This window comes from Corythoichthys intestinalis, chromosome 21 (genome assembly GCF_030265065.1).
Source record: "Corythoichthys intestinalis isolate RoL2023-P3 chromosome 21, ASM3026506v1, whole genome shotgun sequence".
Lineage (NCBI taxonomy): Eukaryota > Metazoa > Chordata > Actinopteri > Syngnathiformes > Syngnathidae > Corythoichthys > Corythoichthys intestinalis.
In genome coordinates, this window is record NC_080415.1 from 23103380 (window position 1) to 23131268 (window position 27889).

The 27889-nt window shown below is 39.5% G+C and overlaps 2 protein-coding genes across 2 annotated transcripts; one reads left to right on the forward strand and one right to left on the reverse strand.

Annotated features, from left to right (window-relative positions):
- Positions 1 to 279: 279 nt before the first annotated feature.
- On the reverse strand, positions 280 to 10241 carry qrfprb (pyroglutamylated RFamide peptide receptor b). Its single transcript, XM_057825273.1, has 6 exons — positions 9663 to 10241; positions 8688 to 8846; positions 8542 to 8603; positions 6098 to 6333; positions 1195 to 1292; positions 280 to 1109 (listed from the first exon to the last, which is right to left on the reverse strand). Exons 1-6 carry the CDS (start codon positions 10033 to 10035, stop codon positions 736 to 738), a joined length of 1302 nt encoding a protein of 433 aa, XP_057681256.1. The 5' UTR covers positions 10036 to 10241; the 3' UTR covers positions 280 to 735.
- Positions 10242 to 14998: 4757 nt separating this feature from the next.
- Positions 14999 to 27524, forward strand: tbata (thymus, brain and testes associated). Its single transcript, XM_057826410.1, has 8 exons — positions 14999 to 16884; positions 18459 to 18623; positions 18693 to 18775; positions 21468 to 21617; positions 21750 to 21831; positions 22079 to 22208; positions 26970 to 27001; positions 27264 to 27524. The coding sequence occupies exons 1-8, from the start codon at positions 16716 to 16718 to the stop codon at positions 27347 to 27349; spliced, it is 897 nt and encodes a 298-aa protein (XP_057682393.1). The 5' UTR covers positions 14999 to 16715; the 3' UTR covers positions 27350 to 27524.
- Positions 27525 to 27889: the final 365 nt, after the last annotated feature.

Consider the following 27889-nt stretch of genomic DNA (forward strand, 5'->3'; position numbering starts at 1 on the left):
ACACCAAGTAGCACTGGTGCCTAATATGCTCCAATACAGCACAGCATTTATTGTGAATACTGCAAAAACTCAAAATCCTATCAGGACTTACAGTGTAGACTAACTTAAAACTTAAGTAGAATTTACAGCTTGACACAAGTGAAAATTCAATTGAAACACGTAGGAAAAACACCTAACTTAAGTCATGTGTGTTATCAAGCGTAATAACATTTTTAGGTAAGAAATATATATATATATATATATATATATATATATATTTTTTTTTTTTATAAGATCTAAAAGTTTTTGGATTGAAAGCAGTGAATTAGTCTTTTTTTGTCACATTTGAGATGAAATTGTTGGCTGTTTTCAACAATGTACATCGAAAATAGAGACATTGATTGACTGAAATTGGTTCAATATTACATGAAATGTCTTGTTTTCACATCTATATGTATAATTGCTCTTTACCTAAAAAAAAAAGTTTTATCCGATTACTCGATTAATCGATAGAATTTTCAGTCGATTACTAAAATATTCGATAGCTGCAGCCCTAGACCCCTGAAACCTTTTTTGTATCATAATACACAAAAACAATATCTCACACATTCTCAGCTGCACCAACTGTTGCCAGATTTAACCCTGCCAAATTCTAAAAGACTTAAAATGCCTTAAAGCAATGGTTTCTCTGGACTAAGGCTGATATAGCCCTGTTTTTCAATTCACTATTTCTTCCAAATCTCATCACTTTGGAACTCATGTCTCTTGAGAGTTTACGACAAGTTCGGTTTGAACAGTGGAAAGCTTTTCTCTGACTTCCCCGTGGGAGCTCTCGCCACACGACGGGCCTTTGTCGGCTGCGCGCTGCTTTGGGCTGCCGCCAGAGTCCAACTCCAGGAAGGCCTCCCTGGTTTGAGGTTTGATAAACTGCACGGGTGGCGCTTGGACATTCTCGTTCTGGTGCGGCTTCCGCATGCACTGCGAGAGCGCTGTGACGCAGCTCTTCTTGAAGTTCTCGTTCATGAAGGCGTACACGATAGGATTGTTGAAGCTGTTGAAGAACCCGATGGCCTGCACGACTGCAACGATCATGTTGAGCGTTACGCCGTCATATTTGTTCTCCAAGTCATCTAAAGGAATGACAACAACAACAAAAAGTTGTGACTCGACCGTTGCGGATACATGCAACAACTGGAGAAGTGTCGAGGTGTTTACAGTATTCAAAGAGCATGTGAACTGTGTGGAAAGGTGCCCAGCAAACGGTGAATAGCAGAACAATGATAACCATCATCTTGACAGCTCTCTTCTTCTTCCTGTAGAAAAATCAGCACAAAGGTTTACTTTGAGGCTTTAACGTTTTTCAAAATAAAACTTGTGTAAAAACATCAAGTGTTGTTTTCATCAACAAGGATGAAAATGAAAATATTTCACCTTATCCATGACGAACTGTGGCAGATGGGCAGCTCTTTCAGCCAGCGTTTTATACCAAATACATGCAAAACTGAGTGCTATTGGCGTTTTTTTGTGCCCACTGCCATCAGACTTTACAACAGCAGAGGTCTCTGCTCACAATTAAATGTACATGAAGCATAAGGACAATGACGGGTACTCTTCTTGTATGTTTTTGACATAGTGCAAATCTGCACCCATGTTAGATTCCACTTGTACTTATTTTAGTTGAAGGTAATTTGTATATGGCTGAAAACACTAAGGTGACTTGAAGTTCCGCTCTGAGACCCCCAACTTGGCCAAATTTAAAAAATTGTCCGATATGCATGTTTGATACATCATTGGAAAGCTTAAAATCTCAATTTTCTTGTCTGGGGGAAGAAAAATTTTGAATAGGAGACCATTTAAAAAAATATATATATATATATATATTTTTTAACCGCAAAACATCTGGAGGTGAGAGCACGCGAGAGCAGAATTAAAGACGCCACGTTTTTAACGAGATATTAACGCGGACTTTTCAATCCAAAAACTCCATGTAGCATGTATCACCGACTGTCAAGACACAGCTGTGAATGGTCAGAGTCAGATTTTGGGGGATTTTATGGGTGAAACATAGTAATAAAACAAGGGTCGTGATGCAGAAATCACAGACATCAAGGAGTGGTCGAGATGTTCTTTTTCATATATTTACCCTTTTAAATGTTTTCAACTTCTCTTTGTTTGGAACGACTATCATCTAACATCAGAGAAAATGAGACATTAACAAAAAAAAAATACAATCAAGCGATAGTTATGAGGTAGATATATATCCGTGACTTTTTTTTTTTTTTTACAGATGCAATTTTTTTCATTGTGACGTAATTTGTTAAAAAGTTTAAAATATGCGAGTGAATAATTTTTTTAAGTCTTTTTTTTATTTTTTTTATTTTATTATTATTTTTTTTTAATGAAATATTAGACATCAATTAATGATTCAAAGCTAAAAATGCCAGACATTTTGAGTGATAAATATAATTAACTTCGTTTTATGGCTGGGTTGAAACAAAAGCGGTTGTGCGATGTCTGTAAACGGGGGTTTCCGGGGTAAAACGTACAAATTAAAAATAGTTCGGGGTTTAATGCGTCATGAATCTGGTATTGGAGCATATAGACATATTGTTCTATCAAACAAAACAGTTCTTTTGGCTTAAAATACAGCAGTTTCTTTTAAAGAGGAGTGCAAGAGCAGAAATTGCTTTTTCAGACTTGTCTGTGTTTTCCGCCATATACCTTTTATATAGTTCTTATAGTTTGTCTATATGTTATACATTTGATGTTGATTGTACAGTCTGATGCCTGAATTTCCCCTATGAGGGATCAATAAAGTTATTTCGTCGATGAACAATTTTTTTCATGACATCACGATGACGGGCTAAAAACGTGGCTTGGGAGGCTAGAACATAACGAGACGACGACGAGAGGAAAGAGCGATATCGTTTCCGTCATATGTCTGCAATTCATATTGTACATGGAGTACGTCAGCTTGCATTGTGGCGGTGTTTGGGTCGTGTCACTCATGTAAGAGTTTGGGATGAGTCTCTAGCTAGGCTGCGCTCCATCTTGCTTTTTTGGAAACACGGTAAGATTTGTTATCTTGGAAAGAAAGAATATGCAAACACATAAAAAACATCAATAGAAAAAAATAATTTAATATGATACAGGTCTGCATTTTGCGCCAATTACATCCACAATTCCCCGAGGTATTGATTCATGCAACTTGTGAATTGTTTCCAAAGGAATTTTAAGCAATTCTTCAGTTAGAATACCCTCTAAATCTTTTAGAGACGATGGTGGTGGAAATCGACGTCTTAATTGAATCTCTAAAACTGACCATAAATGCTCAATAATGTTGAGGTCTGGGGATTGTGCCGGCCATGCAAGATGGTCAACTTCATTAGAATGTTCCTCATACCCTCAGATAGATAGAATTGTTCTCATGCCATTCTTTAACAATTATGTTCAATCATTATGATACCAAAATGTTAGGTGTTTCCATTATTTTGTCCAACCCTGTAGACACCTGTTTTGGGGAGAAAATGATCTAAATAAAGAAAAACATGAGCTTACACTACATGACCACCTACTTAATATCAATGATTTACCGTAACTTTCGCACCATAAGGCGCACCCTACTATAAGCCACCACCCTTCAAATTTGGCACAAAACGGCATTTGTTCATAGATGAGCCGCACTGGACTATAAGCCGCAGCTGTCCTCATTGTATTATGGGATATTTACACCAAAAGACATTAACCGGTAACACATCTTTATTTGACAGCGGCATCATACGACTGTCATAAGACCAAATGAACCACCATGAATTGCTTCAAGAAGCTTCATTTGTCCAGCACTGCTCCCTTGGGGGAGACAGTCAACCTCTGCTGCCACTTGCTGTCAACACTGTTGTTGTCCAACATGCCTTCCAGCATGCATTGCTGCGCTACAGATTTAAATAATCAGAATTTATGTTCTGTGCTTCAGTTACTGTTCCAGTTGTTTCATTAATTGCAAGTTATGGTATTTGCTCACACTTTATTTGACAGTGGCGCCAAAAGACTGTCATTAGACAATTATAATTATGACATGACACTGTCATGAGCATTAATTAATGCTTATGACAGATGTCATTTAGTGTTATCCAGCAAATTATCTCACTTTTGAATGGATGTGAAAGATCCAAGCTGGACATAAATTGAGTTAGTGACTTAATTTGCCGGATGACACTCAATGACATAAGCATTCAGTAATGCCCACGATAGTGATATGTTATAATTGTGACGGACTTATGACAGTCTTTGACGCTACTGTACTATAAAGTGTTACCTATTAAGCCAAATAAATCAACAAATAAGCCACATGGGACGATACGCCGCAGGATACAAAGTGAAGGAAAAAATTAGCGGCTTATAGTCCGAAAATTTTGGTAGATGGCGGAAAACACTTATAGGTGACTTGAAGTTATGCTCTGAGGCCCCCAATTTGACCAAATTTCAAAATTGTCCAATTTGCACGTTTAATACATCATTGGAAAGCTTAAAATCTCCATTTTCTGAGGAAACAAAAATTTTGACCAGGAGGGCGTTTTAAGAAAATAAATATTTTTTAAACAGCGAAACCCTAACTGGAGGTGAGAGCACACGAGAGCAGAATTAAAGACGCCATGTTTTTAACGAGGTATTATCGCGCCCTTACCTTGTTTCGATCCAAAAACTCCATATGGCATGTATCATCGAGTGTCAAGACACAGAGTTGATTGGCCAAAGCTGGATTTTTTTCGGGATTTTACGGGTGCAACATGGTAATATAACAAGGGTCACGATGCAGAAATCGCAGACGTCAAGGAGTAATCGAGATTTTCATATAGTTACCCTTTTAAACGTTTTTTTTCCCTCAATTTTTCTTTGTTTGGATCAATTATTTATCATCTAAAATATTGGGGAAAATGCGACTGTAATGGGGGGAAAAAATACAATTAAGTGATAGTTATGAGGTAGATGTCCGTAACTTTTTTTTACAGACTTTTTTCATTGTGACGTAATTTGTTTAAAACTTTAAAATATGCGAGTAAATAAATTTTTAAAGTTGTTTTTTTTTTAAATCTAAATATTAAACAGCAATTAATGATTCTAAGCCAAAAATGACATTTTTAATAATAAATATAACTCTTATTATGGCTGGGTTGAAAGAAAAGCGGTTGCGCGATGTCTGTTAACGGGGGTTTTCAGGTTAACACGGACAAATTAAAAATAGTTCGGGACTTAATGGGCCGTGAATCTGCTATGGCAGCATATAGACATATTGTTCTATCAGACACAACAGTTCCTTTGGCTGAAAATACAGCAGTTTATTTAATAGAGGGGTGCGGGAGCAGAAACTGCTTTTTCAGTCTTGTCTGTGTTTTCCGCCATATCAAATTCCATACTTAGACAATGAACATCAACCCCTACAAGTTTTACAAAGTTGTCGGGAGAGATCAAAATGATAACAATGAATTTTGTAACAAGGTCACTTAGGATCCAATCTGATTCCTCCTCAAATTGATTTTCAGGGCTGACTGTTCACACTATTATTAGCAAGTGTCCAAATCAGATCTGGGCCTGTTCAGACTGGGCCACATTATTGACACACCTGACAGGTTGCTGTGGCAACAAAGGCGTCAGCATAGAGTTCATCACGCACAGTGAAAACCCATCTGCGCTGTTCAGACTGAGAAGTTGTTCATATCTGATATGAAAACACCTCCTGTATGTGGTTCCAATTAGTCTTGCAAAAATCAGTTGACTGTACGGACAAAAGAACCATCCAGACTAAAAATCCGTATTTTAGCTGACAGTCTGAACAAGGCCTTACTGGACTGTCTCAGGAAATTAGAATACACAATATTCTAATTTTTTGAGACAGTCCTGTGAATATATACAGGACTGTCTCAGGAAATTAGAATACACAATATCTGTCCTGAGACAGTCAGGAAATTAGAATATTGTGTATTCTAATTTCCTGAGACAGTCCTGTATATATACACAGGACTGTCTCAAAAAATTAGAATATTGTGTATTCTAATTTCCTGAGACAGTCCAGTACATTGTTCGCAGTTCAATTCCACATTTAGCACTTCATAATTCCTACCTGTCCATCTTGACAAGCTCCCGGTGATTCATGGTGTTGAGTACCGAAGAGTCGCCCACCCTTTTGCGGATCCACAGCTCAAAGGCGATGCGGGTGTAGAGGAAAAGCATGGCGGTGAGAGGGAGTAGGAATAGTGCCACCATGATAAAGGTGGTGTATGCCTGCCGGTCACTCAAGGAGCGCCAGATCTCCTGGCAGCAAACGTGGTGACTGTCGTACACAAAATCGTACTTCACCTGAGCAAGGAAACGCAGTGGGGATGGTTTAGATCCTCAGACAGATTTAAAGACAATGCTCTTTTCAAACATTGGTGACTTTTAAATGTCAGGTATTTACTAAGGCACCTGGCTTCGATGTGGATGAAATGTTTAATGTAGAAGCCAACTGCAGATTTTCAAAAGCTGAGCATTTGGTAAAATTTATCTTGAAAACTACTCAAAAGGTTATATACAGTGCTGGCCAAAAGTATTGGCACGCCATCAATTCTGTCAGATAATGCTCAATTTTTCCCAGAAAATGATTGCAATTACAAATGCTTTGGTAGTAATATCTTCATTTATTTTGCTGGCAATTAAAAAACACAAACGACAATGAAAAAAAAAATTAAAAATCACTATCATTTTATACAAAAGTATTGGCACCCTCAGCCTAATACTTGGTAGCACAAACTTTAGACAACTGAACAACCGCTTCCGGTATCCATCAGTGAGTTGCTTACAATGCTCTGCTGGAATTTCAGACCATTCTCCTGTGGTGAACTGCTCAAGGTCTCTGAGATTTGAAGGGTGCCTTCTCCAAACTGCCATTTTCAGATCTCTCCACAGGTGTTCTATTGGATTCAGGTCTGGACTCATTGCTGGCCACTTAAGAAGTCTCCAGTGCTTTCTCTCAAACTATTTTCTAGTGCTTTTTGAAGTGTGTTTGGGTCATTCTCCTGCTGGAAGACCCATGACCTCTGAGTGGGACCCAGCTTTCTCACACTGGCCCTACATTATGCTGCAAAATTTGTTGGTAGTCTTCAGACTTCGTATTGCCATGCACACGGTCAAACAGTCCAGTGCCAGAGGCAACTAGGCAACCCCAAAACATCAGGGAACCTCCGCCATGTTTGACTGTGGGGACAGTGTTCTTTTCTTTGAAGGCCTCGTTTTTTTCCCTGTAAAAACTCTATGTTGATTCCTTTTTCCAAAAAGCTCCACTTTTGTCTTCCAAAATGTTTTTGGCTTTTTTCAGGTAAGTTTTGGCAAACTCCAGCCTGGCTTTTTAATATCTCGGGGTCAGAAGTTGGGTTCTCCTGGGTATCCTACCATAGAGTCCCTTTTCATTTAGATGCCGACGGATAGTATGGGCTAACACTGTTGTACCCTCGGACTGCAGTTTAGTTTGAACTTGTCTGGATGTTAGTCGAGTTTCTTCATCTACCATCCGCACAATCTTTCATTGAAATCTCGTCAATTTTTCTTTTCCTTCCACATCTAAGGAGGTTAGCCACAGTGCCATGGGCTTTGCACTTATTGATGACACTGCGCATGGTAGACACAGGAACATTCAGGTCTTTGCAGATGGACTTGTAGCCTTGAGATTGCCCATGCTTCTTCAATATTTTGCTTCTCAAGTCCACAGTTCTTTGGTCTTCTTTCTTTTCTCCATGCTCAATGTGGTAGACACATGGACAAAGGACAGAGGTTGAGTCAACTTTAATCCATTTTGACTGGCTGCAAGTGTGATTTAGTTATTGCCACCACCTGTTATGTGCCACAGGTAAGTAATTAGTGTTGTTAATTACACAAATTAAAGAAGCACCACATGATTCTTCAATACTTTTGTCCAGCCCGTTTTTGGAGTTTTGTCTAAAATGATATTTTTTTCCCCCATTCTCTTTTGTGTTTTTTTATTGCAAGCAAAATAAATGAAGATATTACTACCAAAGCATTTGTAACTGCAATCATTTTCTGGGAGAAATTGAGCATTATCTGACTGAATTGCAGGGATGCCAATACTTTTGGACAGCACTATATGACCTCTTCTTTTTTGGTTAGTAAATTTGCAGTGTATCAGAAAAAATGCATTTCTGGGAACACATTCAATTAAAAAGGAGAAATGGACTCGTGCAAAAAAGACCAAACATGGACTTTGGATTCAGAGAATTCAATGATTAACTGCTTGCGCAACCAGCCCCGGTTCTAATGGATGGAACATCTGTGGCAGTGAATTAGTTAATGTGAGATGGGAAAAGAAAACACATTACCAAAATGTCATTCCTTAATATCTGACAATGGTTTCTAAAGTGCTGCTAAGTGAACTGTACGATTTTGTTTTTTTGTTTACAAAGGCAATTAATGACAAATTCGGTGGGAGTCATTTCATTTTTTTGGACATTTGTCTGTGAGACAACTGTAAATAGCTGCAGTTGCTTTCTGCTTAGTTGCGCTTGAGTCACTCACTATGAGCTGCTGCACAAACAACATAGGCGATCCCACGATAACTGAAGCGAGCCACACCACCCCTGCGAAATTGCAGAAAAGAAATAGTAATAATAAATAAATTACTGTTCAAGTTCCAAGAAAACAATTTCTGGAGTGAAAATTACCTAGCATCATGTATGCCCTTTTAGAAGTTGACTGTCGCCTCATTCGAAGCGGGAAAACGATACCCAGGTATCTCTCGATGGCAATGCAGGTCATGGTGAGAATGCACGTCACCACCGCCGTGGTCTGCACAAAAGGAACCGTCTTGCAAACGAGCACGCCTGAAATAGAACCGAGCACATCACTCAAGTGATTTGTATCAGGAGCTGACGTTGCTTAGATGATGGGTCAAAAATAGTGACGCTTTAATATTGTTCGGGTAAATAAATCATGTTGAAGTGAGTTGAAAGTTTTTTTTTCTAGTTACTCTGGTTTCTTCTCAAAATTTCAACAACAAAAAAAAAAATGCATGGTAGGTTGATTGATAACCCTAAATTGTCTATAGGTGTGGTACACCCCAGTTACTTTCGTGAGGATATGTGTTACAGATAATAAATGAGTAGATCAAGATTTGGGAGGAATGCGTATGTTGTTAAAACTACTAATCAAAATCAATATAAAACACCTAAAATCCCCAACCTAGGATTAACTTTTTTTTTTTAATGTGAATTTTAAAAAAACAAAAAACACTAATGATGGTGTCTGTGTTAGATCCCAAGATCACATGATAATTTTTCTCCTACATTTATAAGTAGCATTTCTCTTATTTATTTAATGCCTAGATTTCATGTACTTGTTTTGCTTTAATTTCAGCCACGTTCAATGAAAATTATGAGCTTTAAACATGAGTGTGTTTTATGTTTGCATAATATACTATTTGGCAATGCAGCGCATGCCTTTCATTGGACAAATGTCTGAAAGTAAAATAGTCATGTAAAAGTAATGTAACACAAAAATATTTCTCATTTTGATTTCTTAAAAAAAATATATATTTTACTTGGAATCAAAACGTTGATGTAATTGCTTTCCAAAAATAAATCCCTCCTACAATATAAAACGTGAGCAAAAGTTGCAAGCGGCATGTTACTTCCACTAACCTCCAAACCACTGTGAAGTGATGTTCTGCAGCAGGGTGAAAGGCATGCAGAAGAAAGTGATGAGCAGGTCGCTGACAGCCAGCGAGCAGATGAAGATGTCCGTGGCAGTGTGCACGGCGCGCTTTTTCACCACCACAGAAATAACCAAACTGTTGCCGCTAAGTGCGAGCGCAAAGATGAGTGCATAGATGATCACAAAGCCAGTCTTGGCTCCGCGCGGCAGTTCGGCGATGTACACCAGCGGCTGGATGTTGTAAGTGCTGATGAACTCCTGCCGGCTGAGGTTGTAGTACTGCAGCGTCTCTTGCAGCACCTCCGGGGTGATCTTGGGGCCCGGCGAGGACGAGCGAGCATCTGTAGAGGCCACCGACATCGCCGCCGCCTCCTAACAGATGATTGTGGAAGATGAGAGCCGCTTGCCTCAGTGGCATCCGAAGGGAGGAGGAGGGGGAGTGAAAGTGGGGCTTGTGCTGCTGCTACCTCCTCCTCCCCTTGTTTCAGGTAAAAGTACTGACACTTTTACTTCACTGTTTGAAGAGTCTCACCTCTAAAAGTATTAGTACTTATTGATCACTTGAGTATCAATGTATAAAGTCTTCCTCCTCTCCGCATTTCTTTTTTTTTTTTTCCCTCTCTCGCATCCCTTCCTGAGCTCTCCTCTCCTTCCTTCTCTTTTTGCTTCTTTGAAAAGCCATACACTTTGAAATCACACCCTCCAATTACCTTCAAGAATTTTACTCCGACTTAACTCATTCAGTTCCAGAGACTCCAGCCAAAACTTCAGCGATATGGATGTTTCCAAGGTACTTCCGCATTTCTGCTCGCGACTTCCTTTTTGCACTTTCTCCAACCAAAACAACAGTGGAGCTGGAGTAGCATTATTCATCAAAATCCCTTAAAAAAGACAATTTGGAAACGCCGCATCCATCTGCCATCATCACGGCAAGGGAGGACAACACGAAGAGTTGCCACAACCCAAATAGTTATGCATTTTATTGATTTAATGGCCGTAGATGGAAATGCAATCAGGGACCTGAAAATCCCTGAAGCATCTAGTTGAATGTGTCATAATACATGAATATGGGAATTTTGTGTTCATCAAGGCAGATGTGGAACCAAGACAGTGCCACCACAAAGCAATAACCGGTACAATTATGTTCAATTTGACTACAATTCTGTGTGTTGCGTCACAGCTGAGACATCATTAGATTTGCATTAGCTTCAACGGTAAAGAAATGGAAAACAAACACTCATCTACTTCAAGGGCTTTTTACCCTAAGTGCATAAATGCAAGTGTTACACATTTTTTGTTCGTTTGTTTGCAGGTGGAAAACGCTGTTAGGCAATGGAAGACAACGATGCGCCTCACAACAACACTTACATTGATGAACATATATCGAGACTACGTGCATTCTACCTTGATAATGGAAGGCTCGATTGATGTTACACTGTTGATATTTTTCCAATAATTTTATAAACTGGAAACTGCAATTTCTGGAGAAATTACTCTGGGTCTTTGCTCTGTGGTGATACAGATCTTAACCCCGCCCAGGTTGGCTTGGGGACATTTCGGGGACAATATCAGGTCATTTCCTGATGATTTAGGGACATTTTTTTTTTTTTTTTTTTTTTTTTTTTTGCCATTGAAAATGAATGTAAAAAAATTTGGACGTCCATGGCCGTCAATCAGATCGACTTACATAGACGTCAATGGAATCCAAGTAAATTAGCATCAATAGAATGAAAAAACATGATTAAATGCCATTGGAAATAAATGGGAAGTTTGGACATCCATGGACGTCAATGGCATCACCCTCCATAAGCGTCAGTGCAATCGGGGACATTTGGGGTACACGTCCTATTGAATCTGGGTTGATATCTGGTCATTTCCTTTTGATTTGGGGACATAGTTTTTTTTTTTTTTTTTTGCCATTGAAAATGAATGGGAACAAAATTTGGACTTCCATGGACGTCACTGGTATCAACTTACATAGGCATCAATGGAATCCAAGTACACTGGCATCAATAGAATGACAAAACATGATTAAATGCCATTGGAAATGAATGGGAAGTTTGGATGCCCATGTACATTAATGGCAGCTCCCTCCGTAAGCGTCAATAGAATCTGAGACATTTAGGGGACAGGTTCTATAGATATCTGAGCATTTCCTGTTGATTTGGGGAAATTTTGTTTTTTTCCCCATTGAAAATGAATGGGAAAAATTTGGGCGTCCTTGGCTGTCAATGGCATCGACTTACATAGGCGTCAATGAAATCCAAGTACATTGCCATCAATAGAATAGACAAACATGCCCGTCAATGGCATTAAACAAAGTAAATGCCATGAGGAATGAATGGGAAATTTGGACGTCCATGGCCATCAATGGCAGCACTCTCTATAAGCGTCAATGGAATCAGGGATGTTTGGGGGACACATCTTATTGATATCTGGTCATTTTCTGTTGATTTGGGGAAATTTTGTTTTTTCCCCATTGAAAATGAATGGGTAAAATTTTGGACGTCCATGGCCGTCAATGTCATCGACATCCATATAGTCAATTGAATCCAAGTACATTGGCATCAATAGATTCGACATGCATGGCTGTCAATGGCATCAATACAATGTAAATTCAATTGGAAAAGTGAATAGGAAATTATCCCATTAGAAATGATTGTGAAAGTTTTTGGCAAATTTCTGGGAAACCGTAAATTTTTTACAAATTCCTTACACAACTTTTATGCCCCTCACTGTCCCAGAATTTTTGATGCCCAAATTATGTGATTTGGTCAAAAATTGTAGGACTAGATACATTTTGAAACTTTTTTTTTGTTCCGGAAAATTGCCGTTTAGGGGCGAATAGAAAAATTTTCGGGGCCGTTTGAAAATTTCCCTGCGTCGCACGAAAATTCCGATCGTGCTGGAACTTGAACGGTGCTGATCAGTCAAACGGTTCAGGCTGTGCAGCGCGCTTTTTTTTTTTTCATTAAAAATGGATAGGAACATTTTTGGCAAATTTCCGGGGAACCGTAAAAGTTTTCCAAATTCTGTATACAACTTTTATGCCCCTCATCGTCCCGGAATTTTTGATGCCCAAATTGTGTGATTTGGTCAAAAATTGAATGACTAGATACATTTTGAAACTTACCTTTTTTCCCATTCAAAATGAATGGGAAAGTTTTTGGCAAATTTCCAGGGAACCGTAAATGTTTTCCAAATTCTGTGCATAACTTTTATGGCCCTCACCGTCCTGGAATTTTTTATGCCCAAATTGTGTGATTTGGTCAAAAATTGTAGGACTAGATACATTTTGAAAAAAAAATTTCTCATTAAAAATGAATGGGCAAGTTTTTGTCAAATTTCCGGGGAACCGTAATTTTTTTTCCAAATTCTGTATACAACTTTTATGCCCCTCACCGTTCCTGAATTTTTGATACCTAAATTATGTAATTTGGTCAAAAATTGTAAAACTAGATAAATTTTTAATATTGCTTCTTTTTGTTTTTCGGAAAATTGCCGTTTACGTTTATTTAAATTTATATGTACATGTGGGATGATCTCATAATAATGCTATAGGTATTATCTAACCAGGTGAAAAATACCTTGTAGTATTTCCTTGCAACAACAAAATCCATGTCAGCCCTTCTGCATTCGGCAACTCAATTTTTTTTTTTTTTTTTTTTTTTGTGATTTCGTCTCATTTTGGTCACCCAAGTGGCCAGTGTAACAATCTATACTTCACGTTAACTCAGGCTGTTAGAATTTCGTCCATGAATGATCAATGAAGTGCTAAAAACAAACATACAAACTTTCAGTTTTATCCTTTAGATTTAAAGCACATCCTTATTGTCTGCTGCTGGTTTCGATTTAAGGCGTATGGCGAGGTAGAGCCACACTGGTGCATTGCAGCTACTAGCTTGTTGCTGATCAAAACATTCCACTTCCCACCATATACACTGCTAGCCAAAAGTATTGGTACCCCTGCAATTCTGTCATAATGCTCAATTTCTCCCAGAAAGTGATTGCAATTACAAATGCTTTGGAATTAATATCTTCATTTATTTTGCTTGTAATGAAAAAACACATAAGAGAATGGAGAAGAAAGAAAAAAAAACATGATCATTTTACACAAAACTCCAAAAATGGGCCAGCCAAAAGTATTGGCACCCTTTGAAAAATCATGTGATGCTTTTCTAATTTGTGTAATTAACAGAACATGTTACTTTTAATTAAAGTTGACTCCACCTCTGTCCTGTGTCCTTGTGTGTACCACACTGAGCATGGAGAAAAGTAAGAAGACCAAAGAACTGCCTGAGGACTTGCGAAACAAAAATTGTGAGGAAGCATGGGCAATCTCAAGGCTACAAGTCCATCTCCAAAGACGTGAAAGTTTCTGTGCCTACTGTGCGCAGTGTCATCAATAGGTGTAAAGCCCATGGCACTGTGGCTAACCTCCTTAGATGTGAACTGAAAAGAAAAATTGGCAAGAGATTTCAAAGAAAGATTGTGCGGATGGTGGATAAAGAACCGTCGGCGTCTGAATGAAAAGGGATTCTACGATACTATACAAACTTCTGACCCAGAGACATGAAAAAAGCCAGGCTGGAATTTGTCAAAACTTACCTAAGAAAGCCAAAAATGTTTAGGAAGAATGTTCTCTGGTCAGATGAGACAAAACTAGAGCTTTTTGGGAAAAGGCATAAATATAGAGTTTACAGGGGGGGGGAAATGAGGCCTTCAAAGAAAAGAACACGGTCCCCACAGTCAAACATGGCGGATGTTCCCTGATGTTTTGGGGTTGCTTTGTTGCCGCTGACACTGGACTGTTTGACCGTGTGCATGGCATTATGAAGTCTGAAGACTACCAACAAATTTTGCAGCATATTGTAGCGCCCAGTGTGAGGTAGCTGGGTCTCCCTCAGAGGTCATGGGTCTTCCAGCAGGAGAATGACCCAAACACACTTCAAAAGCACTAGAAAATGGTTTGAGAGAAATCACTGGAGACTTCTTAAGTGGCCAGCAATGAGTCCAGACCTGAATCCAAGAGAACACCTGTGAAGAGATCTGAAAATGGCAGTTTGGCGAAGTAACCCTTCAAATCTCAGAGACCTGGAGCAGTTGGCCAAAGAAGAATGGTCTAAAATTCCAGCATTGCATTGTAAGAAACTCATTGATGGATACCGGAAGCGGTTGTTTGCAGTTATTTTGTCTAAAGGTTATGCGACCAGGTAATAGGCTGAGGGTGCCAATACTTTTGTCCAGCCCATTTTTGGATTGTGTAAAATGATAACAATTAAAAAAAATTTTTAAAAAATTCAATCTCTTTTGTGTTTTTTAATTGCAAGCAAAATAAACGAAGATAGTTCTGCCAAAGCATTTGTAATTGCAACAGAATTGCAGGGGCGCCAATACCTTTTGCCAGAAGTGTATATACAGTTGGCAAAAGGGGGTTGTACAATGTATTAACACCAGGGGTGCTAATAATTGTGACACACATTATTTGATGTCGAATAATTATTTCTTTATGTGGGATTTTTTTCCCCACTGAATAAATGCACTTGTATTGGAGGTTGGATTTTTCTCTTTTTTTCCATTAAGGTCCCATATTATTTGAATTAAAAAAAAAATATTAAAAGCTAAAAAACACATCTTAACCAGGGGTGCCAATAATTATGGAGGGCACTGTAGGTGCTTTTCAGGAGTTCACACACAGCACAGAAAGTCTCGGAGTCTCATCTAGGTCGTGCTGAATCCATTTTTGGAGATTCCGTGGGTTCCTCTGGTTTGATTTTGCAGTTTTAACGTTGTCAATACACTGCTTACTTCAACCACACTTCGTGTTGTTCTGTCTAAACCGGAAGTTCGGAGCAGATATTGTCAAAGATGGCGCCGCCCATGTTTCCCTCAGGAAACTTGTCTATGAGAATACATAAGGCAGCGGTTCTTAAACATTTTACTGCAAGCATCACCTAAAAGAGTTGTATCATCAGGGCCAATATTAAGTCATTGGATTCCACTGACGGATGTAGACGTCCAATCCAGGAGCTTGAGGAACCCTGCTAATCAAAATGAAATGGACATTTGGCACCGTCAATGGCACTGAAAGATGAGCATTCTCAGCCAGTCCTCCCAGTAAATGTAGTAGGCCAACATTTTGCGAATTTTCATTTTTATAAACCAGAATTAAAGAATTTAAGACGCATTTAGATTAAACAAAACAAAAAAAAGATATCAGTATTCGGGCCGGGAGATTCCGCTTTTATCACTTTCTGATCTGTATCCTGATATCTGTGTGGCGAACCGTTACGTATTGCGATACTTCAGCTATGGCAATATATTAATTTTCATTTTTTTAAAATTATAAAAACACAGAGGCATTTATCTCCATTCAAACCAGATGCCATTTTACATTTTCTAATTTTTTTTTTCACATTGATATGTGCATTAACTGTTGCAGCATCAGTACCTGTGCAAAATAGAACAAAAACTATTTAATATTCTTAACATTTTATACTGTGTCTGTATATATAAAATATACAGATTGGTCCAAGAAAAGATGATTATTGAAAACGAGCAAAATTAATTCTAAAAGTGAGCTCGTCAGCTGCCATTGCTGCCGTTCAATCTGTTTTGCCTGGGCGCAGGCAGTAAATGATGTTTCACTGCCATTGACGGTAAATGGCAAATCAGTGGCGGTAATGAAAAATGAAGTGTTTTGAGGCCAAAGGTCTTTTAAGACTAAAATGACTATCAATGCTGGTAATCAAAGTAACTCCTTTGTTAATTCCAACCCACATTAATTCAATGCTTTACAATGACTGCATTGTCATCAATGTGTACTCGTCATTACTGAAGTGGAGACGTTATGTCCTGCTTACTTCTGGTTTCTTAGCGACCGCCACAACATAACAGTGCAGATCTGTTTCCTAAGGCACAGGTACAGTAGCGACTATCTGCCTTATGTGTTTTCATATGACAATCTCAACTCCAAAGAGTTGGGCTTCAAAGTTAAACAGGTGTTTTGCGGCAAAACCTCCAAGCGCCGATCCCAAAATATGTCAGGTGAGAGGAGCTCGGGCCCGTCCAGAGGTTCTGTCTGGCTCCCACCTGAGCGGAACGAGGCAACACCGTTAACGGGAGGCACACCAAGATTTGGCGCTCTGAGCCACCACTCCTTCTTCTCCAGACACAACCCTCATCCGCATCGGGTGAGGCACATTCAAGGTGAGCACAAACTGGGGTGTCACGAGCTAATCATGGCAATGAACATCCAATACATGTCAGTCGCTGTCAATGGGAGTTAATCAGTAATGAATGATCTTTTAAACTTGTCATTAGTGTAAAATATCATTTTATCTCAAAATCCTAGACTCTCCATACAAATCGGGGGTTAAAAATACCTATGTTGATGGCTCATTTCCTTACAGTTTGATCAGAAATAGTGGTGAAACACTTGACTGGATATCATTCTTTTTATTACCGTAAGAATTTGAGTTATTGGTTGCCCTAGACTATTGCACAATTGAGTCACTATGATCCGAGTCATGAGTTAGTCCCGAGTCTCTGTTTGTTGTAGTCGAGCCGAGTCACAAGGTTATGTCGAGTTAAGTTGAGCCGAGTCACAAGGTTATGTCGAGTCGAGTCTCGACCTTGAGTCTCGAGGTCGAGTCAAGTCTCGAGGTCGAGTCGAGTCTGGACCTTGATCCTCGAGGTCGAGTCAAGTCTCGAGGTCGAGTCTGGACCTTGATCCTCGAGGTCGAGTCAAGTCTCGAGGTCGAGTCTCGGCCTTGAGTCCCGGGGTTGAGTCGCAACCTTGAGTCCCGGGGTCGAGTCGCGACCTTGAGTCCCGCGGTGGAGTCGCGACCTTGAGTCTCGAGGTCGGGCCGGGTTGAGTCTCGAGGTCGGATCGAGTCGAGTCTCGAGGCCGAGCGACCCGAGGTCGAGTCTCGAGGTCGAGTCTCGAGGCCGAGCGACCCGAGGTCGAGTCTCGAGGCCGAGTCGGGTCGAGTCTCGAGGCCGAGCGACCCGAGGTCGAGTCCCGAGGCCGTGTCGGGTCGAGTCTCGAGGCAGAGTTACCTGAGGTCGAGTCTCGAGGCCAAGTCGGGTCAAGGCCGAGCCGAGTCTTGAGGCTGAGTCGAGCTGAGTCTCGAGGTTGAGTCCCGAGGTCGAGCCGAGTCTCAAGGTCGAGTTGGCTCAGGTCGGGTTGTGGCTCAAGGTCGAGTCGGCTCAGGTCGGGTCATGTCGTGTCTCAGGGTCGAGTCGAGTCGAGCCTCGGGGTTATTGACACGGAGAATGTGAATCTGAGTGTCCGATTGGTCTGAATAGCTTTAATATATCACATGGGAGTATGACACACACCCATTTTGATTATTCAATGTGCCTTGTTTGGAGAAAGCGAACGGTAAGGGGTTATGGGGGGACAGAAGAAAAGAGAGAAGGACAGAGAGACAGAAGAAGCACAAACAACAAGAAACACATTGAACTTCTACACTATGAATATGTTGGTGCTATCGTGAGCCAGTTGCATTTCTGGTTGACACCATGTGGGGGGCCTGATAACCAAGGAGAAAGAGGAGGGGGGAAGAGTTAGAAAGGTACAGTAAGTAATTGGGAGGGGTGAAGGTTTTGACTACTTATTAATGCGAGGGTCTAGTAGAAAATATATTTATTCATGTTTCTGATGTGTAATGTAACGGGATTCCGTAGTTCACTCAAGTGGCATATGCCATAATAGATTATAGAGGTTAACTTTTAAAGGTGTAAATAAATTTCTCTTAAGTGTCTGTATCCTTGCTCAGGGCTCAATGGACGGCCTGTTTGCATGGTGAAAGACGACTGGTTAGTCACATCCTCGTTATTTCCACATCCGCTACTCAAGAGTTATGTCCAGAGGCAAGCCGGTGTCCCGTCATTGGCTAACATGCCACATCAAACTCACTACGGGTTCAACAGTAGCAAATCAGGTAAAAACAATAATAATAAATCTTTAAAAAGTTGTGCCTGTAAGGTTTAAAGTTCTTCTTTTTGGTCAGCGATGTTTTCAGAGGCTTGGAGGGATGAGTTAAAGGAGCTGGCAGCCAAAGTCAGTTTGGCTTCCCAAAAAGACAAAAAACAGGTAAAAAACACTTGATACCGTTCCGTCTCAATCCAATTTGGTTTACTCGTTGGGTTAGGGTTAGGGTTTTTTTATTCATTCATTCATGAAATCAGACAGTGAATGAGTGAAAGTGTGTTGCCACAGTTGTTTCTGCTGTCTCTGTTTCGCCAGCATGTTTCAGTCATGTAACTATGAAATGATTTCGGACTTCACTCAGGTTGTTTTGACAATGGTTTTTCGAATTCAGTTTTTTTTGTTTGTGTGTTTGTTTTAGAGAGAGTTTATGATTCTTTGTTTTTTTCTGAAAATATTTGATTTTTTTTTTTTTTTTTTTTTTTTACTGTGTGGCTTTTTTTGTGTAAAACGTTAACACTTGAAAATCAGAGAACTACTATTCCCAACCATAGACTTCACTATCAGTTGACAGAAAATGGGGCGCGGGTTAGGTTAGGTCTGGAGGGGGCCTATTTTCTAAAAATTCAAATATTTTTAAAACCAAAACCGCTAGTGACCTAAAACCAAAACAGGCACCTCCCTTAGGCATATATGAGTCTTCATGAGCAGCGGCATCAACAGATTCAAAGTCATTCCCTAATAAAATCCCGATTAATCATTTTTATATAAGTATAACAACGCTTAAAATGTCTTTAAAATTCTCAGATTTTATGCTAAATACACAAAAATCACCAAATACAGAGATAATCACCTATATTTTCAGGATCAATAGCAATATTTAACATGTATAAGTTTTTGAAATAGCGACTTAAATTTTCTTTTTTAACTAGTGCAATTTTGACAATCAATTTTCAATAGCTAATAAATCAATTTTCACATGCGAAACTTATTACTTGAGGAAAGCTTCTAAATTTTCGTAGTTTTACATAGTGCTATTTTATATAATAACAACCTTGAATCCTCGACCAAATCACCATCGAGACACTCCTGTCTGTTTTATGTACTAAAACTTTCGTTCTGTTTCCACCTAAATCCGGCATTAGAACGCAGCGTATTTGAGTTTATCGCTGTGAAAGCTGCCGGATGCTCTGCCTGGCCCGGCCTTGGCACAATGTCTCGTCAACTAATAGTGAAGTCTATGGCCCAACTTTACTTTCTTCCATGCATACAGCCTTAAGTTACTCTAAATTGTCCCAAAAAATTTAATACATTTAAAGATGAAATTTTATTTAATTTTTTAAATTAAAATTAGTTCATTTTTTTAATTTGAAAAATCTAATTTTATTTATGTATATTTATATATATATATATATATATATATATACACTCATCGGGCCCTTTATTAGGTACACCATGTTAGTAACGGGTTGGATCCCCTTTTGCCTTCAGAACTGCCTCAATTCTTCGTGGCATAGTTTCAACAAGGTGCTGGAAGCATTCCTCAGAGAGTTTGGTCCATATTGACATGATGGCATCACACCGTTGGTGCAGATTTGTCGGCTGCACATCCATGATGCGAATCTTTCGTTCCACCACATCCCACAGCTGCTCTATTGGATTGAGATCCGGTGACTGTGGAGGCCATTTGAGTACAGTGAACTCATTGTCATGTTCAAGAAACCAGTCTGAGATGATTCCAGCTTTATGACATGGCGCATTATCCTGCTGAAAGTAGCCACCAGAAGTTGGGTACATTGTGCTCATAAAGTGATGGACATGGTCAGCAACAATACTCAGGTAGGCTGTGGCGTTCCAACGATGCTCAATTGGTACCAAGGGGCCCAAAGAGTGCCGAAAAAATATTCCCCACACCATTACACCACCACCACCAGCTGAACCGTTGATACAAGGCAGGATGGATCCATGCTTTCATGTTGTTGACGCCAAATTCTGACCCTACCATCCGAATGTCGCAGCAGAAATCGAGACTCATCAGACCAGGCAACGTTTTTCCAATCTTCTTTTGTCCAATTTCGATGAGCTTGTGCAAATTGTAGCCTCAGTTTCCTGTTCTTAGCTGAAAGGACTGGCACCCGGCGTTGTCTTCTGCTGCTGTAGCCCATCTGCCTCAAAGTCCGACGTACTGTGTGTTCAGAGATGCTCTTCTGCCTAGCTTGGTTGTAACGGGTGGTTATTTGAGTCACTGTTGCCTTTCTCTCAGCTCGAACCAGTCTGGCCATTCTCCTCTGACCTCTGGCATCAACAAGGCGTTTCCGCCCACAGAACTGCCGCTCACTGGATATTCTTTCTTTTTCGGACCGTTCTCTGTAAACTCTATAGATGCGTGAAAATCCCAGGAGATCAGCAGTTTCTGAAATACTCAGACCAGCCCTTCTGGCACCAACAACCATGCCACGTTCAAAGGCACTCAAATCACCTTTCTTCCCCATACTGATGCTCGGTTTGAACTGCAGGAGGTTGTCTTAAACCATGTCTACATGCCTAAATGCACTGAGTTGCCGCCATGTGATTGGCTGATTAGAAATTAAGTGTTAAGGAGCAGTAGGACAGGTGCACCTGATAAAACGACCGGTGAGTGTGTGTATATATATATATTTATATATATATATATATATATATGAGAGAGAGAGAGAAATATTAAAAACTTGTCTTTTTCTCACTTCAATAACCCTGGCATAAGGGTGGTCTCAATTCAGTCCGCTGTCTTCTGTCCCATCATTTTTCATCAGACTGTAATTACTTCAACTGATCTTGTTGCTGTAGGCAGTAATAACATTTCCTTACTTTAACGCAGGCCCAACCTACGGACGAACCCACCCGACGGGAGACCCAATACTCTGCCCAAACCGGGAGACTCATCCCTCCGAGCGCCAAGTCTCAAACCCGTCGACCTTATTCCCAACGCCTCGACCAACAGAAACCATTGCATGACCAAGAACTTATGGTGATCCAACCTGTGATAAGATTTCTAACATAATTTCTTCCCAGTTCAAATGGATTGGATGTCTATTGCCATCAATGGCAGAGAATAAGTTAAATAAGGTGTCGTTTGAGATGTGACTTTGACTCCCCACAGGTGCTGGAGCTGCTTTGTCAAATCCTTCAGACAGATTCGTTGTGGGCGGTCCAGCGATGGCTATTATTGGCTGGCCACAGAGGTAACGCTGGCGTCATTCACCATAGCAACGGAATAACTCTGTCAATCATAGTTGTACTGAACTTTGATTGTCAAAATGTATGTGAACTTGACAAATTTAAAATTAGGTTTGTTCTGGGTCACTATGGCCTTTCCTTTTGTCTAATCCAGCTCATTAGTCATGTTCTAAGGTTTTCTTCATTCTAAAGCAATTGATCGTAAATGGTTTTCGGTAGCAGTCTTTGTAGTAAATGTCATATCTCCTGCAGAGAAGGAGCTGGTGATGAGGATGATCAAACAAGTGGACTTTGCAGGCCGCAGGCCATCAAATCTGGAGTGCCTTCAGGCGTACGACCCTTTGTCCTCTCGCCCACACTGGAGAACCCAGCAGAGAGCAGAGTAGGGTGATGTTGATCAATGACTCTCAGTTGCAGTGGTGGAATGTAACAAAGTAAAAGTAATTCATTACTGTATTTTTTGTTGTATCTGCACCTTACTTGAGTACAAATATGAAGTGGTACTTTTTACTTCACTACATTTTACGGCGTGTATCTGTACTTTTACTCTACTAATTTTCAAATTGTCGGCTGTGTTACACATGACTTTTTTTTTTCTCATTGTAAATTGATAGTTTCGTTTTCATGCCTCCGGTGCAGTCGATAAGCCCCGTGCAACTATACCGTAATTGAGCACTAGAGGCAGCAACACGAGTACAAGCAAGATTAGGCAGGTGAACAAGATATTGCCCAGTAGAGTTCAGCGTGCCTTCAGGTGGGTGGGTGCTGCAGACTCTTGTACGGTAGGTGGTGGTATACACTGGACATTAATTAATAATAATCAACGGGAGAGGACGAGAGCGGGAAAACCTAAATAGATGATGATTTTCACCTGTGTTAAAAAACCTAGAGGACCGAAGCGTCCCTTTTTGTAGTTTTATTTTCGTGGGCCAATACTGTCTCGTCTTGCGTTGGCACGTCAAAATAAGTTGATATTCCGATACTCCAACTTTCCAGCGCTTCGTCTTCCGGCTACTATACAGTGGTGTGAAAAGTATGTGAACCTTTTGGAATTTCTCACATTTCGGCATAAAATCAACATCAAATGAGATCTGATCTTTGTCAAAATCACACAGATGTAAAAACAGTGTCTGCTTTAACGAAAACCGCCCAAACATTTATAGGTTTTTATATTTTAATGAGGATAGCATGCAAACAATGACAGAAGGGGGAAAAATAAGTAAGTGAACCCTCTGCCTAAGGAGACTTAAAGAGCAATTAAAACCAGTTTTTATTAGGGCTGTCAAACCATTAAAATTTTTAATCAAGTTAATCGCAGCATAAAAATTAATTAATCGTAATTAATCGCAATTCAAACCATCTCTAAAATATGCCATATTTTTCTGTAAATTATTGTTGGAATGGAAAGATAAGACACAAGACGGATATATACATTCAACATACTGTACATAAATACTGTATTTGTTTATTATAACAATAAATCAACAAGATGGCATTAACATTATTAACATTCCGTTAAAGCGATCCATAGATAGAAAGACTTGTAGTTCTTAAAAGATAAATGTTAGTACTAGTACTAGTACTAGTAATGTTGGTTATAGAGATTTTAATATTAAAACCCCTCTTAATGTTTTCGTTTTAATAAAATTTGTAAAAATTTCAAACAAAAAATAAACTAGTAGCTCGCCATTGTTGATGTCAATAATTACACGATGCTTATGGTCCTGAAACCCGTAAAATCAGTCGCACCCAAGCGCCAGCAGAGGGCGGCAAAACACCCAAAAACAAGTAACAAGTGGATATGACACTGTGCTGTCATTTTAATCTGTTTGAGCAGGGCATGTGCGTTAAATGCGCCAAATATTTTAACGTGATTAATTTTTAAAAAATTATCGCCTGTTAACGCGATAATTTTGACAGCCCTAATTTTTATCAAACAATTTAAGTCAGGTGTGTGCCCAATCACTGATGAGTGGTTTAAAGCTGCTCTGCCCACTATAAAACACCCACCTGGTAAGAATTGTCTTGATGAGAAACATTTTCTGATGTGCATCATAGCTTGGTCAAAAGAGCTGTCTGAAGACCTGCGATCAAGGACTGTTGATTTGTATAACGCTGGGAAAGGATAAAAAACCATCTCGAAATGTCTGAATGTTCATCAATCGACCGTCAGAGAAGTTCTCTACAAGTGGAGAGAGTTTGGCACTGTTGCTTCTCTCCCAAGGAGTGGCCGTCCACCAAAGAGTTCAGCGCAGAATACTCAGAGAGGTAAAAAAGAACCCTAGAGTGTCTGCTAAAGACTCACAGAAACCACTGGCACAGTCCAATATCCCTGTGTACACATCAACTACCGTATTTTTCAGACTATAAGTCGCAGTTTTTTTTCATAGTTTGGCTGGGGGTGCGACTTATGTGTGAAATTATTAACACATTATTATATCATTTAACATGTTATTTTGGTGTTTTGGAGTGACACTGATGGTTTGGTAAACTTGTTAGCATGTTCTTTATGCTACAGTTACCTGAATAACTCCTAATAGCTTTGTTACTTTAACATACCGGCCATGTTCGCATTTCGTTGTTGATGCATCATGTAACATTATCATGCTGTACACTTATTCAGCATGTTGTTCTCTATTGTATTCTTATTTTAAATTGCCTTTCAAGATGGCATATCTGTTCTATGTGTTGGATTTTGTCAAGTAAATTTCCCCCAAAAATCCAAATTATACTCAGGTGCAATAGTCCGAAAAATACGGTATATGAAAAACTATGGCCAACGATTAGTCAGAATTTTCTCTTATTCCAGACAATATGGTGTTTATGGGAGGACTCCACGGAGGAAGCCACTGCTGTCTAAAAAAACATTGTTGCTCGTTTAATTTTCAAAAAAAGGCACTTGGACAGTCCACAGAAGTTTTCGGAAAAATGTTTTGTTGACTGATGAAACCAAAGTTTGGGAGTAACACACAACGTCATGTGTGGAGGAAAAATGAAACCGCTCACCAACATCAACACCTCATCCCCATCGTGATGCATGGTGGAGGGAGCATCATAATTTGGGGCTGTTTTGCTACCTCAGGGCCTGGACAACTTGCAATCATTAATGGAAGAATGAATTCAAAAGTTTATCAGGATGAAACCTTGAGGCCGTCTGTCAGACAGTCGAAGCTAAAAAGAGAATGGATGCTGCAACAAGACAATTATTCCAAAACACAGAAGTAAATCAACTTTAGAACGGTTTCAGAAGAACAAAATACATGTTCTGGAGTGGCCAAGTCAAACTCCCATTGAGATGCTGTGGCATGACCCAAAGACAGTGATTCATAACAGACATTCCAGGAATCTAACTTAACTAGAGCAGTTTAGTAGAGAAGAACGGGCCAAGAATTTTCCTAATCGATGTGCCAGACTGATCTGCAGCTACAGGATGTGTCTGATTGAAGTAACTGCTGCCAAAGGAGGGGCCACAAAATATTAAATGTGATGGGTCACCTACTTATTTTTCCCCCATCTGTAAGACCCAGATAGTGTTATTCTGTTTTTTTGTGGGGGGGAGGGTGGGATTTCTTTGGCGCGCCGCACAGCCGAACCGTTTGACCGATCGGCACCGTTCAAATATTAAACGACCGGAGTTTTCGCGCGACGCAGTGAGTTTTTTTGAACGACCCAGAAAAATTTTCCATTTGCCCGTAAACGCCGATTTTTCACTGAAAAAAAAAAGAAAAAATTCAAAATGAATCTAGCCTACAAATTTTGAACAAATCACATAATTTGGACATAAAAAATTCCGTGACGGTGAGGGGCATAAAATTAGTGTACAGAATTTTCAAAAAATTTGCTGAAAATCTGCCCAAAACTTTCCCATTCATTTTTAATGGGATGCAAGTTTCAAATTTGTCATTCACTTCCAATGGAGTTTACAGTGCATTGATGCCATTGACAGCCATGTATCTGGACTCTATTGATGCCAATGTACTTGGATTCCATTGACGCACATGTAAGTCGATGCCATTGATGGGCATTGGCGTCCAAATTGCCCATTCATTTACAATGGCATCAACACTGCATTTAGGCCAATTTAGACGGATGCCAGTGACGGCCATGTATGTCAATTCATTAATGCCAATGTACTTGGGTTCCATTGACGCATATGTGCGTCGATGCCATGGACGTCCAAATTTCCAATTCATTTTTGATGGCAAAAAAACAAATGTCCCCAAATCAACAGGAAATGAGCAGCTATGACCAGGACAAATGTCCCTAAATGACCTGATACGACCAGAGCATGCCTTCCAAATGACCTTACATGACCAGGACACCCCCCCCCAAATGACCTGATATGACTAGGACACTCCCCCCAAATGTCCCCAAATGACAGGACATGTCCCCCAAATGTCCCCAAATCAACAGGAACTGACCTGATATTGTCCCTGAAATGTCCCCAAACCAACTTTGGCGGGGCTAAGATCTGTATCTCCACACAGCAAAGACCCAGTGTAATTTCTCCAGAAATTGCAGTTTCTAGTTAAAATATGAAAACCTATAAATGTTTGGGTGGTTTTAGTTAAAGCAGACACTGTTTTTTTCATTTGTGTGATTTTGACAAAGATCAAATCACATTTGATGGGGATTTTATGCAGAAATGTGAGAAATTCCAAAAGATTCAGGTACTTTTTCATATCACTGTATTTAATCCTCATAGTTAAATACGCTATATTTCAATATGTTTTATTTATTGATTTATTTTTAACCAATTTAAGAAAATCTACCAAACACCCCCCAACACCAGGGGATGCTGCAGTACCCTCAGCACCCCACTTCCCCCGCCACTGGTTTTAGAAAAAATTGAGCAGTCAATGAATTTCTTGTTCTTTCTTTGCATATTGGCTCAAATATCGTCCATCACATTTTTGCAAAAGGAGAAAATACTTTTCCTTTTTATTTGTAAAGTAAATTCTAAAGCAAGTACAGTACTTTTGTAGTTTTACTTGAGTACATTTTTTTCTTAGATACTGCACTTATTTCCCCCTCCTGTATCTGTACTTTTACTTATGTAAAAAAAAAAAAAAAAAAGTGAGTAATTCATCCACCACTGCTTAGTTGTCAAAACTTTTTATTTATTTATTTTTTGTTTCTTCAGGTCGAATGGAACTTCTAGCTTTGACAAGCCAGGTAGGGATTCTTAAAAGGACTTGACAATGACCGTACATTATTGTATAAGCACTTGTAAGAAGCTAATCTGTGTACCTTGATGTCTTTGTATTCTTTTGAATACATCTATTCATGTTGTGGGCTTATTGTTGAGAATATCACTTTTATGAGTTGAAGGTAACATAAGATGAGTGAAATAACTCTGGCCGGGGTTGGGGGTGAATGGAAACCATTTTGTGACAAGGTTCTTTTGTAACAATGGTTTTCCTATACATATTGACAGAAACCATCGGTGATGCAGAGATCCTTCAAATCCACACTGAGACTGAACAAGATGCACAGGATAAGCTGAGCCGCTGTTTGACTTGATAATACATAGACTTGTAGCCCACAAATAAATAATCAAAGTTGTTACTAAACAGTTTTACTTGGGCAAGAATGATCATTTGTTTGATTTAAAAAATAAAATACACTTAAGAGCATGTAATAGCACAAGGACCTTAGATTGTTTGCAAGGATACCAAATAAAGATGAAAATGGTGAATTTGATTATTTTCACCACTCAGCCCTGTAACAAGGACATGTTAGCTGTGCGACAGATAACGGTTAGCTGCTTTTTTTTTGACAGAGATGAATTAAACTCTTGATTGGTTTTCAAGAGGGCAAAACTACTTGAACATGAAAGTTGAAATTTGTTGTGTGTACTATTGGGAGGCTTTCTTTTTAATTTTCGACGGAATTTACAGAAGGTTTATCGTCATTTATTGCTTGAAGGTCACCAAAAGAGAGTGCTTTAGTTTAATGGTGTTATTGAGAGTGATAGACCATATTTGCTACAAAAAAAAAAAAAACTTTTACATTGACCACACATTTACTTTTGCATATTAACACGACACTAAAAGCAGTTCA

What these genes read in the sequence shown, in the direction of transcription:
- tbata (XM_057826410.1), top strand. Translation starts at nt 16,716, where the DNA reads ATGTCAGGTGAGAGGAGCTCGGGCCCGTCCAGAGGTTCTGTCTGGCTC. An exon ending in GTTCAACAGTAGCAAATCAG is followed by an intron (nt 18,624 to 18,692) that starts GTAAAAACAATA and finishes CTTTTTGGTCAG; the next exon opens with CGATGTTTTCAGAGGCTTGG. An exon ending in CCCAAAAAGACAAAAAACAG is followed by an intron (nt 18,776 to 21,467) that starts GTAAAAAACACT and finishes ACTTTAACGCAG; the next exon opens with GCCCAACCTACGGACGAACC.
- qrfprb (XM_057825273.1), bottom strand. Translation starts at nt 10,035, where the DNA reads ATGTCGGTGGCCTCTACAGATGCTCGCTCGTCCTCGCCGGGCCCCAAG. An exon ending in AAGGGCATACATGATGCTAG is followed by an intron (nt 8,604 to 8,687) that starts GTAATTTTCACT and finishes GCAATTTCGCAG; the next exon opens with GGGTGGTGTGGCTCGCTTCA. An exon ending in TGTTTGTGCAGCAGCTCATA is followed by an intron (nt 6,334 to 8,541) that starts GTGAGTGACTCA and finishes TTCCTTGCTCAG; the next exon opens with GTGAAGTACGATTTTGTGTA.